The sequence below is a fragment of the Hyaena hyaena genome, unplaced genomic scaffold, assembly GCF_003009895.1.
Source record: "Hyaena hyaena isolate Hyena2069 unplaced genomic scaffold, ASM300989v1 scaffold_149, whole genome shotgun sequence".
Taxonomy (NCBI): domain Eukaryota; kingdom Metazoa; phylum Chordata; class Mammalia; order Carnivora; family Hyaenidae; genus Hyaena; species Hyaena hyaena.
Window position 1 is genome coordinate 968,543 of NW_024080781.1, and position 19,142 is coordinate 987,684.

At 40.5% G+C, this 19,142-nt stretch overlaps 1 protein-coding gene across 1 annotated transcript in view; it reads right to left on the reverse strand.

The window, feature by feature from the left end:
• DNAH11 (dynein axonemal heavy chain 11) overlaps positions 1-19,142 on the reverse strand; it is a 353,093-nt gene that overhangs the window by 244,190 nt on the left and 89,761 nt on the right. The window contains exons 24-28 of the mRNA XM_039238848.1: positions 17,453-17,575; positions 16,564-16,686; positions 14,836-15,060; positions 13,325-13,416; positions 11,541-11,667 (exon numbers count right to left, since the gene is read on the reverse strand). Of these exons, the coding sequence (XP_039094779.1) occupies positions 11,541-11,667; positions 13,325-13,416; positions 14,836-15,060; positions 16,564-16,686; positions 17,453-17,575 (690 nt within the window). The remainder of the gene's footprint in view (positions 1-11,540; positions 11,668-13,324; positions 13,417-14,835; positions 15,061-16,563; positions 16,687-17,452; positions 17,576-19,142) is intronic.

Consider the following 19,142-nt stretch of genomic DNA (forward strand, 5'->3'; position numbering starts at 1 on the left):
ATCTTTACCTCAGTAGATTCATACAATATGTACTTTGTGTCTGCCTTCTGTAATTTAACGTTATGTTAGAGAGGCTTATTTGTGTTATTAGGTACATCTTTTTTCATTGCTAAGTGGTATGCCATTTTAGGATTATACCACTCTGTTGTTAAAGGATATTTAGATGGTTGGCAGTTTAGATCTATGATGAATAATAATAATGTAGGTATGAAAACTTTGGTATAGGTTTTTTTGGTTCACGTATGTATACAATGAGAAGAAAGAATGCTGGATAATAATGTATTCTTTTAAAATTAATTTGAGAGAGAGACAGGGAGAGAGGGAGAGAGGGAGAGCATGCACGAGTGAGGCAGGGCAGAGAGAGAGAATCTTAAGCAGGATCCACCATGCTTAGCATAGAGCCCAAGGTGGGGCTTGATCCCAAGACCCTGGGATCAGAACCTGAGCCGAAAGCAAGGGTTGGAGGCCCAACTGACTGAATCACCAAGGAACCCCAATAATGTATTCTTATATTCATATTTATAAGTCACTGTTAAGTAGGTTTTCTGAGTGGTTGTATCAACCTACAATCCCCCTGGCTAGATAGAACATTCCCATTCCACTTTCTTACCATTATTCATTATTTTGGGTTTCTTTAATTTTAGCCTTTTGGTGAGATTGATCTTGCTCTCTCATGTGTGAGTATATATTTCTCTAATGTCAAGTCATGTCAAAGTCTGATGAACTACCTGTACAAACTGAAAAAATGGGGAAGTCTGCCAATTCGTGATGTCCTCACTAGTCTTTCCATCCCCAATGACATCAAAACAAAGCCACATGGTTGTCAAGGTATCTTTAGCAAGAAAACAAAGAAACGAAAAGAGACCAGAGAAGACTAGCTCCATGGATGAGTACTTGATAGTTATTTTCCAGTTTCATTTCTAAATCTCAAGTAAAATCTTTTATTTTAAATCAGCAGCACATAGAAGTCCCTGATGTTGGTGTATTAGGTCTATTCACATATTTAGACATGCATATGGGAATCCCTAACTAACGTGTATCAATTTGTTTTTCCAGTAGAACTACCCCAAAATTCAATGACTTAAAATAGCAACAATTTCTTAGCTTTCAACTGTGTGTGTTGGCTTTTGGATTGCCTCAGCTGGTTACCCTCACGTTCATGGTCCACCTGTGACTGATGGCTTCTCTCATATCTGTGATGATTGCCCAGATGGTAGCTTGGGTATGGGCACGTGCTTATCATTCAGTAGGCTAGGCATGGCTAGTTCATGTTGGGGTGGTCACAGGTTTCTGAAGAACATCACAAGAGTAAGCCCCAGTGTGCACAAATGGGTCAACCCTCTTGCTAATGACACAGTGGGCAAAACAAGTCACATACTAATCCAAAAGGAGAAACAAATCCTACCCTTGATAAAAATTGCACCAACACACTAAAAGGGTCCGGATGCATGAAAGGGAAGAATATGGGGCCATTTTTACAGTATTATGTTTTAAGTATTTTTGTCTCTAAATTATTTCTTGCTCAGAAACCAGAGATAGTACCTACTGTTTTCCCCATTTGGTATACAAGGAAAGTGATGTTCAGAAAAGTAAAGCAGTAACATAGCCACTAATCAGGAGAACCAGCTCACATAGGATTTCAAGGTCTCTTTTCTTATCATGCTGCCTTCTGATGGATAGCTGATACGCCTGTTTTGTCTAGTTCCATACACTTAACATTTCAATGCTCACATTTTTTTTCTGTAGATCCAGATTTCCATCTGGTATCATCTTCCTTGTGCCTGAAGCACTTCCTTTAACATTCTTGGACTGACAGTCTGTTGGTGATGAAATCTTTCAGACTTTGAATGTCTGAAAACATCTTTATTTTGTATTCACTTTTAAAAGATATTTTCACTGGATAAAGAATTGTAGGTTGATTTTTTTTCTTTATTTTATAGGTACTGGTCCAGTATTTTCTCATTTGCATGGTGAAGCCTCTCATCATGTTTCCATTTATTTCTTTGTGCATAATATGACTTTATGGATGATCTTTGGATTTATCACTGGTTATAGCTAATTTGACTAACCCGGTAGAGTTTTCTTTGTAGTCGTGCTCACGTTCACAATTTAAGCTTGAGCTTAAATCTATAAATTTCTTTTCAACTCAGAAATCTTTTGGCTGTTATTCTGCCAGTATTTTTTCTGTCTCCCTTCCTCCATTTGGGGATGTCCAATATACACATATAGAACTTTCTTATCTTTTCAATATCTCTACTTAACCTTTTGAACATACTAATACAGTTATAAGTTTTAATATCTTTGTCTGCTAACCCAAATATTTTTTTATCAGTTTTGATTGATGTGTTTCCACATCATGAGAGTTAAATATTTCTGCCTCTTTACATGTCCTCTCATCTTTAGTGGTATATCAGACATTGCAAACTTACCCTGCTTGGAGGTGAGTACATGTTTATTCCTATCTTCTTGAGCTTTGTTCTGGGATACAGTTATATTACTTGCAAATATTTTGATCCTTTTGGATCTTGGTTTTTTTTTAAGTTGATTTATTTTGAGAGACAGAGAGCTAGAGCATACCTGTGAGCTAGGGAGGGACAGAGAGACAGGGAGAAAGAGAATTCCAAGCAAGCTCTGCATTGTCAGCAAAGAGCCCCAAGCCAGGCTCAATCCCATGAACCATGAGATCATGACCTGAGCTGAAATCAAGAGCCACTTAACTAACTGAGTGACCCAAGTGCCCTTGAATCATTTATTTGCCAGGGGAGCCTGGGTGGCTCAGTTAGTTATGCAGCTCTTTGATTTCAGCTCAGGTAATGATTTCACAGTTCATGGGATCGAGCCCCAAGATCAGCTCCAGGATGGAGGTCACTTGGGATTCTCTCTCCCCATTGGCCCCTCCACTGCTCATGCTCTCTCAAAAATAAATTAACATTTTTTAAAAAGGATTTGTTTGCCAGAACTGGGGTAGTATGTAATCCAGGGCTAATTATTCTCACTGCTGAAGACTGTAAGAAGCCCATCTAGAAGTTTCTGGGGTTCTCACTCTACAGTTCTTTCCTCTTTGTTACTCCGTTCTGCAAACTCCAGCTGCGTTGTTTTCCTTGTTCTCTCAGCTCTGAGCTCCCAAGCCCAAAAGCCCGCCAGATCATGCCTGCCTCACCCTCCCTGTCCCATGCCTGGAAACTCACCCAACGAAGCAAGTGGGACTATCACAGAGCTCACCTCCTTTGTTCCAAGTCTGTCATGAATTGCTATCCACTGTTATCTGATGTCCAGGGTCAAGAAAGGTCTTGTTTCATGTATTTTGTCAGTGTTTTGGGTTCTTTCAAGCAGGTGGATAAATTCAGCTGCTACTCCATCTTCCCCAGAAGCACAAGTTTATTTCTCTTTGTGGTTTTAATTTGCATTTCTCTGATGACTTCAGAGGTTAAGCAACTCTTCGTGTTTACTGTTCATTAAAATACCTTCTTTTGGGAATAGTCTGCTTAAGTGTTGTGCCCACTTTTATGCTGAATTACCCATCTGTCCTTGCTTCTTTGGGTTTAAGAATTATTTTTATATTCTGCTTGTGAGTCTTCTAAGGTCTTGCCACCATCTTTTCCAACTTTGTGGCTTACATTGTTAGTCTCTTAAGAGTATCCTTTGACAAGCCCAAGTTTTCAACTTTAACACAGTCAAATCCATCAACCTTTCCCTACACTCAATATGTGCATATCCAACTTAAGAAATCTTTGCTCACAGTGGCACCTGGATGCCTCAGTTGGCTGACTATCCAACTTCCACTCAGGTCATGATCTTGTTTTTGGGTTTTTTTTTTTTTTTTTGAGTTTGAGCTTCACATCAGGCTCTCTGCTGTCAGTGCAGAGCCCGCTTCAAATCTGTGTGTCTCTCTCTGCTATTCTCCTGCTGTGAGCTCATGCTCGCTCGCTCTCTTTCTCTCTCTCTCTCAAAAAATAAAACATTTTAAAAAATAAAAATTAAAAGAAATTTTGTCCAAGAGGATTCTTTCTCATATGTTATACATCTCATTGTTGTACCTTTCAAATTTACATGTATATCTACCTAGAACTGACTTTTTAGATACCATATATGGTAGATCCCCTTTTCCCTCATCTCTGCACATTCATATCCAATTGACCTTAGAATCATTCATTATCATAATCTGATTCTCTGGTTAACATCTTCCTTGGTGCCCAATTCTGGTACTTTTTCTCTTCCTTTCAGTTCCATGATACTGATCAAAGTTCTGATCAGGTTTTCAGACTCTCTGTCATATTTTGTAAATCATCAAATGTTGCCAAGAAAAAATCAACAGGAAACATTAGTCAAGTCTCTCTGTGGTTTCTTTCTGCTCATATCTTAGCTTCTGAATGCTAGACGTTCTTTGATGCTCTTTAAGTACTCTGATGCACTTATTAAACTGATTTAATTAACCATTTCATCCAGCTTTCTTAGTTGTTCTCAGAATGCACAATTCTCTGTGAAAAGCTCACCTGCGATGGCCAGATGCCCTGCCAACTGAATTTAAGCTGGAGCTAAACACCTTCTATCAGGTCACATCAAACAAAGGCCAGGACCTAGAGCCTCCATCTCGAGGCTGAAAACTCCTCAACGGCCAGATCCAGCTAAGTTATAAGTCTTACTTTTTGGATCTCATAACGTTAAGGTGATATTTTACTTTAACCACACATTGTGATACACTGGATTCTGTTGTGTAACTTACACATTGGCTGTGGAGAGAACGCCCAAAAGAGAGATAAAAGAAATCCAAGCAGTGGCAACATGCTTACAAAATGAGCACAAAAAGTGTATATGTTGTTATACAATTTGAGGTCAACAATGTATTAACTATTCTGTGAGGATAATCAAGGTTAATCCTCAGGAGATATGTAATTCATGACTTAAAATGAGATGGTCTATTTCCTTGTCACACACCTAAATGTCTCAGTCCTGTGAATATCTGGCTACCTTTGTATGAAGGCATCTATTTAAATCATGACACATCCCCCACCTATGTCAAGGGAACCTGCTCTCCTGTGGCAATCTGTACAACAAACTCCACTTAGAGAACAGCTTCTATTCCTCACTGTGGACTTGAAGGTCAATAGAGACAAGAGGAAGACGGTCAAAACCATGACTATCCTCTGACCTGTTTGCTTCTGCTGCCTCTTCCCCACTCCATCCTCAGTCCCATCTCAAACTCAAGGGCAACTCCTGCCACCATTTTAATTTCAGATACTGAACAGCCCTCCAGCTTTCTGCTTCCTCTAAGAAGGTGGAATTTTTCACTGATTTTATTTCAGCTAAAACTCTTTCACTCTTGCCTGCCCTCTACTAACCACTTAACTTTTGAGACTTTTCATCGTAGTTGTTGAAGGTAGTAACACTCTATGAGTGACTGCTGGGCTCCACCACCCAGATTTCTGAAATTCATATGCTGAGACACATTCACTTGATCGTGGAGACAACCAAACGCAAGCACTATATGGGAACACACTGTGCTTATCTTACATATGTGCCCCTTGAAGATTCAGCAGGTGTTTCTCTCACCTAAAACTAAGCCCATTTTTCACAAGCACCTCTCCAAATGCCCTTATTTACAGTTCATTATGGGCATTAGTTTAGTGCCATCTGTGCAATCACTGCAAATTTGGAGACTTCTCAAATGACAAGTTGGCAGATTTTCTCTTATGTAGATTTGGGTCAACACTGCAGGGCATTCCTTGAAAACATTCCTTGATGAAAACATCAAACATTCCTGGGCATACGTATTCCTGATCTTCTCATTTAAGATTTTATCTTTAAGTAATGTCTACACTGTGGGGCTTGAACTCACAACCCCAAGATCAAGAGCTGCATGCTCCACCAACTGAGCCAGCCAGGTGCACACTCATCTTTTCTTTTTAGAGAATGCACTGTGGCCTCAATTTCTACTATAGTGGAAGAGCACTGGGTGTTATATGTAAACCAACCTGATAATAAACTATAAAAAGAAATTTTAAAAAAAGGAATTACAAGGACAAAGGAAAAAAAAAACAAGTAAAAAGAGGGGTGCCTGGGTGGCTCAGTCAGCTAAGCCTCCAACTTTGCCTCAGGTCATTAGCTCGCTATTCAGAGTTTAAGTCCCACATCGGGCTCTGTGCTGACAGCTCAGAACCTGGAGCCTATTTTGGATTCTGTGTTTTCCTGTCTCTCTCTGCCCCTCCCCTGCTCTTGGTCTCTCTCTCAAAAATAAACATTTAAAATTTTTAAAAATAAAACAAGTGAAAAGAAACAGGGAAAATTAACTTTAATGTATTTTGCCTAGTATATCCAAAATACTTTGAACGTGTAATTTTAAAAAAATGTTAGACGTTTTAGATTCTTTCCAGAATAAATCTTTGAAATCAGGTAGGTATATTTACAGCCTATCTCAATTTGGATTTTCCATCCAAAATATTTGATCTGTATTTCAACTTCATAAAATACACTACTGCAAAGCAGATTCACATGCTCAAGCTGTTTCAAACACATTTGTATTTTCCAATAACTGCATCAAATGTCAGTGTTTAAATTTAAATCAATTAAAATTTATTGAAGTTAAAAATTCATTTTCTCAGTTGCCACATTTCAAGGGCTCAGTGGTCACAGCTGGCTCACGGCGACCCCACATGAACGGTACAAATGCGGGTCACCACACTGCAAGTTTGTGCCTTCAGTGCAGCCCAGCCCCTCCAGGGAGAAGCTTTCACTCCATGCAGTGAACAAGAGAAGAGTCAATGTGCAAACTCTTCTAGGACAAAAAGATCTTTCAAGTTATTAGGAATCAGTGGCTAAAACAATGTTAACTACAGAAAATTGTCAGCTATTTAAAGGCATTACATAACAAAGGGACCATTATGCTGTCTGCCTTTAACCACTACACCAAGCACTTGAAAAATACAAAAGGATGTTTTTCTAAAAGGGGGGGAAAACCAAAGAATGTTAGTAATGAATCATGTGTAACTTCAAGCCAGTTGCACATACTATTGCACCATGCCAACGAACCCTGCAAGCACACCTCTAAGTCTGTGTTTCCATAAGCAACTACCAGAGATTTTGATCACTGAAGTCAAGCAGGACCCACACAGAAGTCCTTTAGATCATTCAAGCCATTGCAAAGTGAGGGTGAGTTCCGGAAGATGACCGTCTTTAAAACTTGATCTTAACCAAGCTTACCAACAGCTAATAATCACGGAAGGCACTCCAGACACACTGACTTCATCACTCTGGTATTCCAACTCACTTGGGAATTTCTGCTTAGAGCATGGAGGTTGTAGCGGTATCAGACCCCCCTGGCTGGTGAGTTCAGGCTGATCAAATTCCACAATTAACTGCAGAAACTCGCACTTTGGCTAACACTGTTAAATTGAGTGCAGTGGCTTGAGGAGGGGGCCAAAAGAATTCAACTCATTCACAGGATGTCAACATGAGTTATCTACCCACAAAGCGTTTCTTTTCTGGTGAAATTGCATTGTTATAACACAAGCTGCAGTTGCCATGTTATTTTGGTCACACTACAGGGAGCACATTCAGGAATTTAAGTACAAAAGGCAAAGGCGGAAAAGCTGTGTCTGGTGGTCCAAAACGGATTCCAATATTGAAAAGAAGGTAAGAGTGTAGCAAGGCCAGGCTGTTTGGTTTCACCGCCAGAAGAATGAACTATTCCCTAATAAGCAACCGAGAATTCCAAATGCACCTTCATTTTATAGAACCGTTTCAGGAAAAAAAAGCTGTGGCTGTAGATGACCCAAAATGCCCTTAGCTCCTTATTAATTTCTGGTGCCACCTCCACTCCCCCACCGTTCATCACTCCTGAGTGGTTATTTCCACCACAGAGGAAGTGAAACACCTTTTAAAATAATGAAACTTTGCTAATAGTGGGATAGCATTTTATGTGAATTTAAATTGTTGGAAGTTTCATTAATGTAACTAAAAGATCTCAATGAAATCACTTTTTGAGTACAATTTAAAATATCAATTTCAGGGGCGCCTGGGTGGCTTAGTCGGTTAAGCATCCGACTTTCGCTTGGGTCATGATCTCGCGGTTCGTGGGTTCGAGCCCCGCGTCGGGCTCTGTGCTGACAGCCAGCTCAGAGTCTGGAGCCTATTTCAGTCTGTGACTCCCTCTCTCTCTGACCCTCCTCTGCTCACACTGTCCTCTCTGTCTCTCTCCTAGAAATAAATAAAACATTAATAAATAAATAAAAGAAATTTAAAAAAAAATAAATAAAATATCAATTTCAAAAATATCAAAAACCTAATCTTTTCCAAGTTGGCAGTCAAGACATCTGTAAATCTTGTTTAATCTAAAGCCATGTGGCTGGACTCCTTTGCTGGTACGCAGCAGTGCCAGCCTCCTTTGGTTAGCACGGGGTAGACAGCATGGCTGGTGGCATTCATCAGCATGGCTGTGAACAACTTTAGGAGCCTCTGTACTGTGACCTCACTATTTCAGCTTCATTTTAATCTCACTTCTTTTTAATGTCTTATAATATCTAGGCATTCATTAGGAGTGGCAGCAGTACTAGAACTGAGCAACGTACATGAATCGGAGATTCAGAACTTCTGATTAAACTATTAGGAAGGAGTGTGTAAGATGGCTTCCACGGTGAGTCCCATAGGTATTAGAGAACATTCTAATATTGAAATGACACTGAAAATATATTAAGAATGATTTAAAAGGTACATCTTTGAAGTTTTTTATGTATATATGAATATATATTTCTGTATAAACTCAGCCTATAACTTAAGAAGGATAATGGAAAAAAAAAAAAGTTGGCATCAGGAATGCATGTCCCAAGGAGTCAACCTGTTCTCTGGCTAAGGTTTGAGGCATTTTTTGATTCTCTGAAAGGAGGTACAGAGAATGGTGAGAAGAATGGTAATGACCTGTTGCACCAGCACCAGCCCAGGACTTCAACTAAGGACAAAGAGGCACTGGGTACGTGCATGTTCCAAAGATGGCAAACAGGGGTCAGGACAGATGAGTCAACCTCTTTCCATCTTGCACTTTCATATACCCTTTCTATAGAAAGTAGCGCAAGGAGGAGGAGACTAGAAGTGGAATCCTTCACGTCTTCAAGTTATCAGCCCCCAAGGGGACGCTGTGGCTTTTCCTACTCCTTATGGGGAAGGTAAACAATTCTGTGGCCCAACCAAGTGAGACAGGTGTTGGAGAATCACTCATAGAAGCTATAGATCCCTGTAGGAAGTCAATCTGTGACATGTCCCTCCTTGGACATCTGCTGAAGTAGAAAAGGAGGAAGAAGATGTAACCAGATGGCTGAGTTCACTGCGCAAGAACAGGAAGCGCTGAGACAGAGCTGGTCTTCTAATACATATCCCCTAGGAAGTTCCCCTGTGCTCCCTGAGGACTGCCATCGGTCTTCCACAAGGGACCCAACGTGTGGATACTTGCTGTTGAGGAAAGAGAAGAGTAAGTCACTGCTGGTCAAAGAATCAGGAACAAATATTAAGAAAGGCCTTGGGATGCCTGGGTGGCTGAGTCAGTTGATCGTCCACTTCTTAATTTCTGTTCAGGTCATGATGACAGGGTCATGAGATTCAGCCCCAGAGACAGCAAAAAGCCTGCTTGGGATTCTCTCTTTGACTCTCTCTGTCCCTCCCCTGCTAACACACATGCGCACACCCTCTCTCTCTCAGTGAATAAGTAAATAAATATTTTTAAAAAGAAAGAAAAAGAGAAGCAATGACTGACAGATGTTAGCCCCACCCTCTCTCTGTGATAAATATGTGGGAAAGGCATAAACAATAAAATAATGAGCATCTCCCTTCCAACTTCAAATTTATTATGTGAAAGACCGGCCTCAACAAAGAGGTAAGTTTGGACTGTTAACTAGACCTTGCTGAGCTGCTGTTGGGTTAATTATTTTTTAATAAGAGAAAGAGACCAGGATATAAGATACCTACCCCATGTGTTATACAGCTTATAAGCCACTCGGCTTAAGGAGTTTCAGTAGGGCACATGTACGATTAATAATCAGAGAAAATAAAATGCTTCAAGCCTGTATTCTCTGTAATACTGATCAGTAAACCAGTCATACAAGTATTTACTATGTTTAAAGAATGTAAAAGAAAAACAATGTTTTCCTAGTTACAGATTTATATATCTCTCTTCTCATATACATGCTAAGAATTTAGAATGATAAATATATTGGCTTTCAAAGTCTTCAAGAACATGTACCTATAATGGAATATGATACCTTCCACCTCAAAATCAGTAGCGAGGGCCCAGCTGCCCATCATCAGAATGTTTCCAGGAAGCAACTAAAGCTTAAGTGTGGTTATGATTGCTCCCTGAGACTAGTTAAAACAAACAAATACACCACAAGCATTCAATTGTGTGATACATCAATAAGAGATGGATATACTGGGTTGCTAGTCAATGTAATCAAACCAATTCTATTTACAAAGCCATCTGGAAGTTAGTGTGAATACAGGAAACTGTAACTGAGGGCTGATCCTGCAAATACTGTCCAAGTTTAACTAACAACTCTATCAGGAATAGCACCACTACAGTTGTTTTATCAACAGCAAGAAGAGCCAGCTTTTGGTGAAGAGCCACCAAATTTCGGATCAAAAAGAAAAGATGACTGTGAGAAAAGTAATCAAGATAAATGCTGTGTCCAAAGAACAGTAGAATTCAGGAAACTATAGTGTGAAGAGATGTATATTCCAAAGCCAATGCATAAAAATACCTAGAGAAAAAATATGGACAGAAATACTCAATGATAAAGCACAACTTACAGCTTTACAATAATCATGTCTGCTGCGGTCAGGTGTGGGAGTGAGAGCCTCCATCAGCTGTAAACACTGAAACACCTACGTGGATGTCAACCAACGAATAGGCAGAGGTCACAGGCAACATCCTCCGAGTGTTTACAGGAAGGAGCACTTTGCGATTTGTACCAAGTCTGTCTGCGATCTGAGCGCTCAGGTTACAAAAGATAATAGTTGCTTTTATTTGCTTTACATATTGTCATGGGTGGTACGGTGTTCTTGCACAGGTGGGGGAAATTAGAGGGCTACCTAGAGGACCAGAATGAAATGACACAGTCCGCCTCTGACACCACTCAATGCCAGTCCAACTTAATCATTGTGAAGGCGACTCGGGAGTCAGGGAGCAGTGCAGAGATCCCACAGAAATCTTGTTCCAAGGGACCCATTCTCCCTTAAGAAAGCTGCCAACCAGGCAGCCGGTGCTCCAGACCCTGTCCCAGAATTCTGGGCACTTTGGTGCCAATGATTCCTCCATTAACTTCTTGCAGGGCCCTGAGCCTTGTATATGTCATATCCTTTCCCTTTACTGAGGACCTGGTTCCTTTGGCACCACCACCTCTGGCATCCCTCTGTTGCCGCATCACCCGTTTTCGTTGCCGATTTTCTATCTCCCTGTGCATGTGACATGATAGGTGGCATTTGACAATGATGGAGAAACTGTGGCATTCCTTAGCTAACACAGAATAGGACACTTATAAAAAAAAGTATGTATTACTTACCTGTTTAGGCTGAGCTCCCTTTGAGAGAATGTCAAGTAAGTCCGCAGAAGAGATGAAATAGAACCTGGGGAAAGCCACTCGCTTGGCTTCCAGGTACTCAGCAAGAGCTTTTTCGCAAAGGGAAAGCCTATGGGAATGAAAAATCTTTATATGCATATCTTCCCCAATCACTTATTGAAACAACCAAACAAAACCCAGCTCCCCTCGTCTGTCCACTCACCATAGTAAGCTTACTGTTCCACAGGTACCCTGACTCCCTCTCTCTAACCCAATCATCTTGCTTGTGACTAACATACAAGTCATGCCAAGTAGGAGGAGACAGGTACAGACACACCATCAGTTGAGGCTAAACAGACATCAGACTTGGGTTGAGGTCACTCCTCACTTTTTCTCTTTTTAAAAAAAATTTTTTTTAACATTTATTCATTTTTGAGAGACAGAGACAGTGTGTGAGCAGGGGAGGGGCAGAAAGAGAGGGAGACACAGAATCCAAAGCAGGCTCCAGGATCTGAAGTGTCGCAAAGAGCCCAGCGTGGGGCTTGAACCCATGAACTGTGAGATCATTACCTGAGCCAAAGTCTGATGCTCAACCAACTGAGCCACCCAGGCATCCCACTCCTCGCTTTTCTAAATGACACTCCTATTTAACAAGGGAAACTGGGCTTGGCACCACTCATCCTGAGCTCAAAATAGATTAGTTAAGATGCAATGGGTTTAAGGTCTTCCTTTCCCCACTAAATGCCTATGAAATACAAGTGGCTTCAACTCTCTCTGGTATTCAGAGGAGTCCTAAGATTCAGAATAATTTCTGATTTATTGTTCTTAGATAACTCCTGGAGCCTCCAACATCACTAAGAAATAATTAACTGGGGTGCCCAGCTGGGTCAATTGGAAGAGCATGTGATTCTTGGGGCGCCTGGGTGGCTTAGTCGGTTAAGCGTCTGACTTTCGCTTGGGTCATGATCTCGCGGTTCGTGGGTTCGAGCTCCGCGTCGGGCTCTGTGCTGACTGCCAGCTCAGAGCCTGGAGCCTGTTTCAGTCTGTGACTCCCTCTCTCTCTGACCCTCCCCTGCTCATGCTGTCTCTCTGTCTCTCTCTCCTAGAAATAAATATATTAAAAAAAAAAAATAAAGAAAAAAAAAAAAGGAAGAGCATGTGATTCTTGATCCTGGGATCATGAGTTCGAGCCCCATGGTGGGTAAAGAGATAACTTACATATAACTTAAAAACAAAAAAGAAAAATTAACTTCAGTGGAAATCTACCCTTTTAAAATCATGGCCAACTTTACCTCTAAAAAAACTCCAGATTATGAAATAATTTTGCTTATGTAGTGTTCATTTTTATCTAGAGCTCTTTTCTACCTGGCAATAAAAAGTGATCACAGTTCTGCATAAACTTCTTTTAGTACCTGACTGACCATTTTCAATGAAAAGACAGACTATTCTTACCACCATTACCTATGCAGAATTAATTGTACGTGGAATTACAAATGGCCTTTAGGACAAAGATTTCTTAAGTGCTAACATGCTTTCTAAGGATATTTTCTAGTATAAACTGTATACCTCCAAAAAAGACTTGAAATTACTAAATGCAATCCAGTTTCTGGCAGATAAGAGATGCCTAATAAATATTTGGAGGATAGTCAATAAGTAATTAGTCATGTCAATTCTCCTGATAATATTCTAATTTTACTACTATGATAGTCCTTTTGTAAAGGAGAAATGTATTTGATTTACATTAAATATGTGCCACCAAATATGTCCAAGGTAACTGGACTTCTTACCTGTATTGTAAGTCTTTAAGTTTTTCATACAGATTAGGTCTGCATGTTGCTTCTAGAACATTCTTTATTTTGGCTGTCTTCAACATTAACTCCTGTATGAAAGTATAACATGGAGCCATTGATATTAGAAATTACTTTTCTAAGTTTTTCATCCATTTGAGGAATTTAAAAAGGAAGAACAGGGGCACCTGTTGGCTAAGTTGGTTAAGTGTCTGTCAGCTCCGGTCTTGATTTCACAGTTTGTGAGATCAAACTCTGCGTCAGGCTTTATGCTGACAGTGCAGAGCATGCTTGGAATTCTCTCTCTCTTCCTCTCTCTGACACCCACTGCTTGCTCGCTTGCTCTCTTTCTCTCTCTCTCAAGTAAACATTAAAAAGGTTTAAAAAATAAAAATGAAGAACTGTAAGAAAGTAAGGTGAAGGAGACTTCTAACCCCCTGTCTGTTCACTTTTGCTTTTAAACTTTTACATGAAGACTAAAAACGAGGTTCACTCACACAGCTTTTATCAAAATAAATTCGATGGGCATAACCACCATTCTGGATCCAAATAAAAAGAATCGAGAGAGAGAACCCAATGAAAATGAGATGAATACTCCACAATCTATTCTTTTTTCCTTAAAAATCGGGCTGCCTGGGTGGCTCAGTCAGTTAAATGGTCGATTCCTGATTTCAGCTCAGGTCATGATCTCACGGTTCATGAGTTCAAGCCCCGGATCAGGCTCTACACTAGAAGCTTGCTTGGGGTTTTCTTTCTCCCCCTCCTCCTGAACTTTCCCCATTCAAAAATAAAATAAACAAACATTAAAAAAATAAGTTAAAGTATACCTCTGGGTGTTCTTCTTTAGATAAGAAAAATAGTTATTCCCCATTTCTATATAAAAAGGTATAGCCATTATTTTCTGCTGCAAGTCTTTCAAATGATTTACCATTATCATGTGTAGATCTCTATGTGTTGTCTGTGGCACTTATGAAATAAACCAACAAGTAACTAGTAGTACTGTTACTGGCTTCCTCTCCGCAGTATTTACTTAATGAAGATCAATGTGTCACACCCTACTGCAGGGTCAGCAACCCATGGCTTAAGGGAAACATCAAGCCTGATGCTTCTTTTTGTATGGCTAGGAGCTAAGAATGGTTACTATATTTTTAACTCATTGAAAAAAAAGTCAAAAACAGCTTAATATTTTGTGACACATGAAAATGCTAGGAAACTCAAATTTCAGTGTCCATAAATAAAGTTTTATTGGTGCACAGCCACACCCATTTGTTTATGTAGTATCTGTTTTCTTTTACACTACGGTGGCAGCGTTGAGTAGTTATGACAGAGAGCATAAACAACTACAGAGCCTAAAATACTATCTGACCCTTCCCTAGAAAAAGCTTCCTGATTGGCTTACTAAAATGCAAAGCCATTTTTTTAATAAGTACCCCAAATTATGTTTACTTCTAAGATCTTTATATTGTTTGGAAAACTTTGCTACCCTAGAAAATAGTCTGTCTTCTATGAACCTTAAATTCGGCATCTAATCCATCAAATCTTCTAGCATCTTTCACAAGCTGGATTCGCACATCTTCTGAACAAACAAAGATGCTTTCCAGGTGAGACCAAGTTCGCTGGACTTCCATCCAAGCAAAAATGACCAAGTCTGCAATGTTCAATTTATTTTGCCAGCTTAATACTTGTTCAATAAAATATTCCACATACTTGCTTTGAAGCAGAGTCTGCAACTGAACCTAAAACAAAGGCAAAGAATCGTCAGTAACAGGTCAGGCAGCGGACACACAAAGTACTGTGAGGGAGGGGCCAGACCCATTCTGTTTACTGCTGGATTCCTAGGATCCAGCAGGTCACACATGGAACAAGAATTCAGTATTTGCTACAGAAATGAACTAATGGCGTTCAATATTCATACTGATTTTTTATCTAAAATTTAAAAAAAGATAAATATAAGCAACTGCATTTTGTGTGTCTTTCACAGGAAGACCATGTATCTCTTCAAAGGCAGAAAAAAATACTGTGCTCCAGGGTGTGGCTTTAGGAATTACATTTTATTCCTTCATCTTCTCTCATTCTTTCCCTGGAGTCCCTGCCTATTAATCACTGCAAGATTATAAATCTTTTTCTCCCAAAACTGAAAAAAAATAAACTTTTCTGCAGCTTCCTAAGCCCTGAAGTTTCCATTTTCCTCTTTCAGTCGACTACCAAGCATTAATGCCGAGTAGTGCGGTGAGTACTTCTCACCATTCTCTGAGTTGTCATCTCAGGATGTCGCTCTGGGGAAAGGCCTCTTGTCATCCTCCTTCACCTCTACTACTTAACACATTGGACCCTTCTCACCCACCTCCAATTTTATTATGCTATTACAAACATGCTACATGATTTAAGTTTAAAGTGTACAATGTGATGCTTTGACACATGTATATATTGAAAAATGGTAACAACAAAAGAGCTCCTTAACACCTCCATCCCCAAAGAATAACCTTTTTCTGAGGGGTGTGGTAATAAGATCTATTCTTTAGATCCTAACAACTTTAAAGTACACAGTACAGGGGCGCCTGGGTAGCTCAGTCGGTTAAGCACGTGACTTCGGCTCAGGTCATGATCTCACAGTGTGAATTCAAGCCCCACATCGGGCTCTGTGCTGACAGCTCAGAGCCTGGAGCCTACTTTGGATTCTGTGTCTCCTTCTCTCTCTGCCCCTCCCCCACTTGTGCTCTCTCAAAAATAAATTAATAAATGTAAAAAAAAAATTTAAATAAAATACACAGCACAGTATTATTAACTATGGTCATGATGGCATACACTAGATCCCTAGAGCTTTCTCATCTTCTACCTGGAAATGTGTACCCTCTGACCAACATATCTCCCCACTTCCTCCACTCCCCAGCCCCTGACAACCACTACTGTCTCCAGTGCCCACAACTCCCTTCTTGATTGCCATTCTTTGTTTACTACCAGCCCAACTCACAAGGCTCTCCTCAAGTCTTTTGCCCAACGCAACAAAGAGCCTCTCTGCCACTTCTTAGACTCCTTGGAGCCCTATTGTCTGTCTCCCTGCTCAAGTACAAGTTCCTTGAGAACAAGTGTTCATACCTTTGGATCCCAAAGGGTAACCATGCCCAAAGTCTGGGACAAGTAGATGCCCAATGAATGAATAAATATAGAGTACTAGAATTTGGAAACGTTTATAATTATCATTTAAAAGGAAAATTCTGCAGTAAATATACCCATCTTACTTGGTTGTGCTCTAGAGTTTCAAAAAGTTGTTCATCAGATTTTAGCAATGGAATGCCCGTCCGATAGTGAACTTCATAAGAGAACTCCATGGTTGCCCAGGTCTGACTGATTTCAATAATAACCTAGACGTAAACAGTATTAAGTTATGTGCACAGAAGTTTAATTTACTACCTATATCTAGGATATCATCTGGAATTTTAAAAAATGTACACAATTTGCAAAAAAATAAAAAGGGGGGGGGCGCTACCCAATACTAATGGCCTCATTTTTTTCTCCTGAAAAGTATTCCTGATGATGAGGTTCAGAGAATGAATTCCACCTTGCAAAAACAACCATCACACTAATATCAAATTTCTGCTGGATCTGAGCTTTACATCCTTCACTGAAACAGAATGCTAGAGCAGAAAGGGACTTCCGAAGTAATCTAAAGATTCGTTAGGGATGATTTGCACATCAGCCAGAAGGATAAAGGTAGTGCTGTGAGTGTCTGAATTTGAGTCCCTACTCCCCTTCGTGAACGCTGGGTGGTGGGGGTGGAGGATCAGGTACCACTCTGCAGTTCAGCTGCCTCTTCTGTAAGACAGGGTCAGAGTATTACCTACCTCAGAATTAAATGAAATACTATAAATGGAGCACTTAGAGCAGTGCTTGCAACAAAGCAAATGACACATTCTTAAGTGTTCTCTGCTGCCGCCATCATCATCATCAACTGGGCCAATCTTCCTATTTTACATATAAACTGTGGCTTAGAAGGATTTAGCTTCCAAGTAGTGGCAGAGGAGAAAATAGGACTCAGGTGTCCACACACCCATGGCAAGGGGGCTTCTGAGTCTTACTGGCTAGAGCACAGAACTAGCTCAATGTAAAAGGAAAGCCCAAGGACACCACCTTTTCAGTCCCCAGTTCCTTCACCGCTTTGTCCACAATGCTCCGGACCTCATCTTCCACTTGGTACAACCGCAACACGAACAAATCTGCCAAAGTTGTGGCTTCGTTTATTGAAAACCTGACCTAATTTGGGGGGAAAAAAAGGGTGGAATTTACATTACACGTGTATTAATAGTTCTTTGGCCTCATGGCCAGAAGAACTGATCACAGCTAAATATAGTCAAGTTGCTGCTGAGCATGCCTCTAGTTCTGCAAGGTGTGACCTGTTAACAACACTGCTTTTTAACTCATAGTTACTGAGGCATCACCCACCAGAAGCTATGGCCAAGGTTCAGGCCATGCTCATACTCCACTATGCTCTTTTCTTTCATATCCTTCCCTTGTCAGCTCATTTCTTATCTCTTTGCCCACAAAACCCATTTTTAAAGAGAATCACAGTGTTCATTTATTTTAATTTGGTTGAAATCCCAGGGATCAGGGAGTAGCTCATTTGTCTTTTCTTCCTAAAGTACTCTATTCACTGAACATAATTCCCAGCTGCTTCCGTGATTTAACTTAGTTTTGTCACTAATCTAATCTTTGTTCCTTGGCAAAAAATATTCTTACTCATAGGGTCATTATTCATACTTACCATGTGAACATATCATTCACATTTATCCCCTGATCATCTTGTTAAATGCCCACCCCCCAATCCCAGTATGTGCTAAGCTCTCCGCTCTCCCTAAGTGCTTAAACTCAACCACCCCCCTCAAACATGAAGAGCTGACTCCGCCACATCATTGCAGGGAAGCCACTTCCCTGCAGCTGGTAAGAATGCCCCATCCCTGCTTGTTGGTAGCTGCCACCTTCTCTAACTCTCTCTGACCTGTAACACTGCTTGCCACCTTCTGCCTTTCCAGAAGGGGACTCCACATCCCTGTTTGCCCATGATTAGGGGTTTCCTGAGATGTGGAACTTTCAAAGCTAAAACCTGCCAAGTCCTGGGCAAACCAGATGAGTTGGTCACCCTATGTCTGCATCACTTCTGACCTTACTCCAGAGGTGATGGGGGCCATGGACCCAGTTCTGTCTCAGAAAAAGAAGGAGCAGGAATGTGTAGCAGGGCCACCCTGATTAGTTGTGTAGTCTGTGCACTGGAACACGGCCACCCAGCCGGTCAACAACTGGAGGCTGAATCTAGCTGCTGCAGGAGAGTCTGGGCAGAGGTGCCTTTTTTCAGCCTGTAGAAAGGCCTGATACGGGTAAGAAATGGTGTGACAAATGTCACTGGAGGAAATGAAGGAGAGGGACACGTACTTTATCACATATTGGAAGATTCAATAAAGGTTTTTGCAAAGAATATACTAATCAATCAATTACCAAGTCTAAAATCCAAAGTCTAAAATACTATGGAAAGCATAACAATGATAATAGCAGCTTCAGGGGCAATTAACTGAACACTTACTACATGCTTCAACTACATATATAATCTCACTCCCAGTGTTTTAACTAAATCCGTATGGAAGGCATTACAACATTATGGAGAAGAGGGAACTAGACCAAGATCTCAGGGTTACTGTTTGGGTTGGATGAATAAAGCCTGGGCTATTCCCACTTCACCAGACTGCCCCATTCCTCAGTTTCCCCACTCTGCCAACTGTGCCTTCAAGTCACGAGAGCCTTTCTTCACAATGTGTGCCTAGGAGAAAAC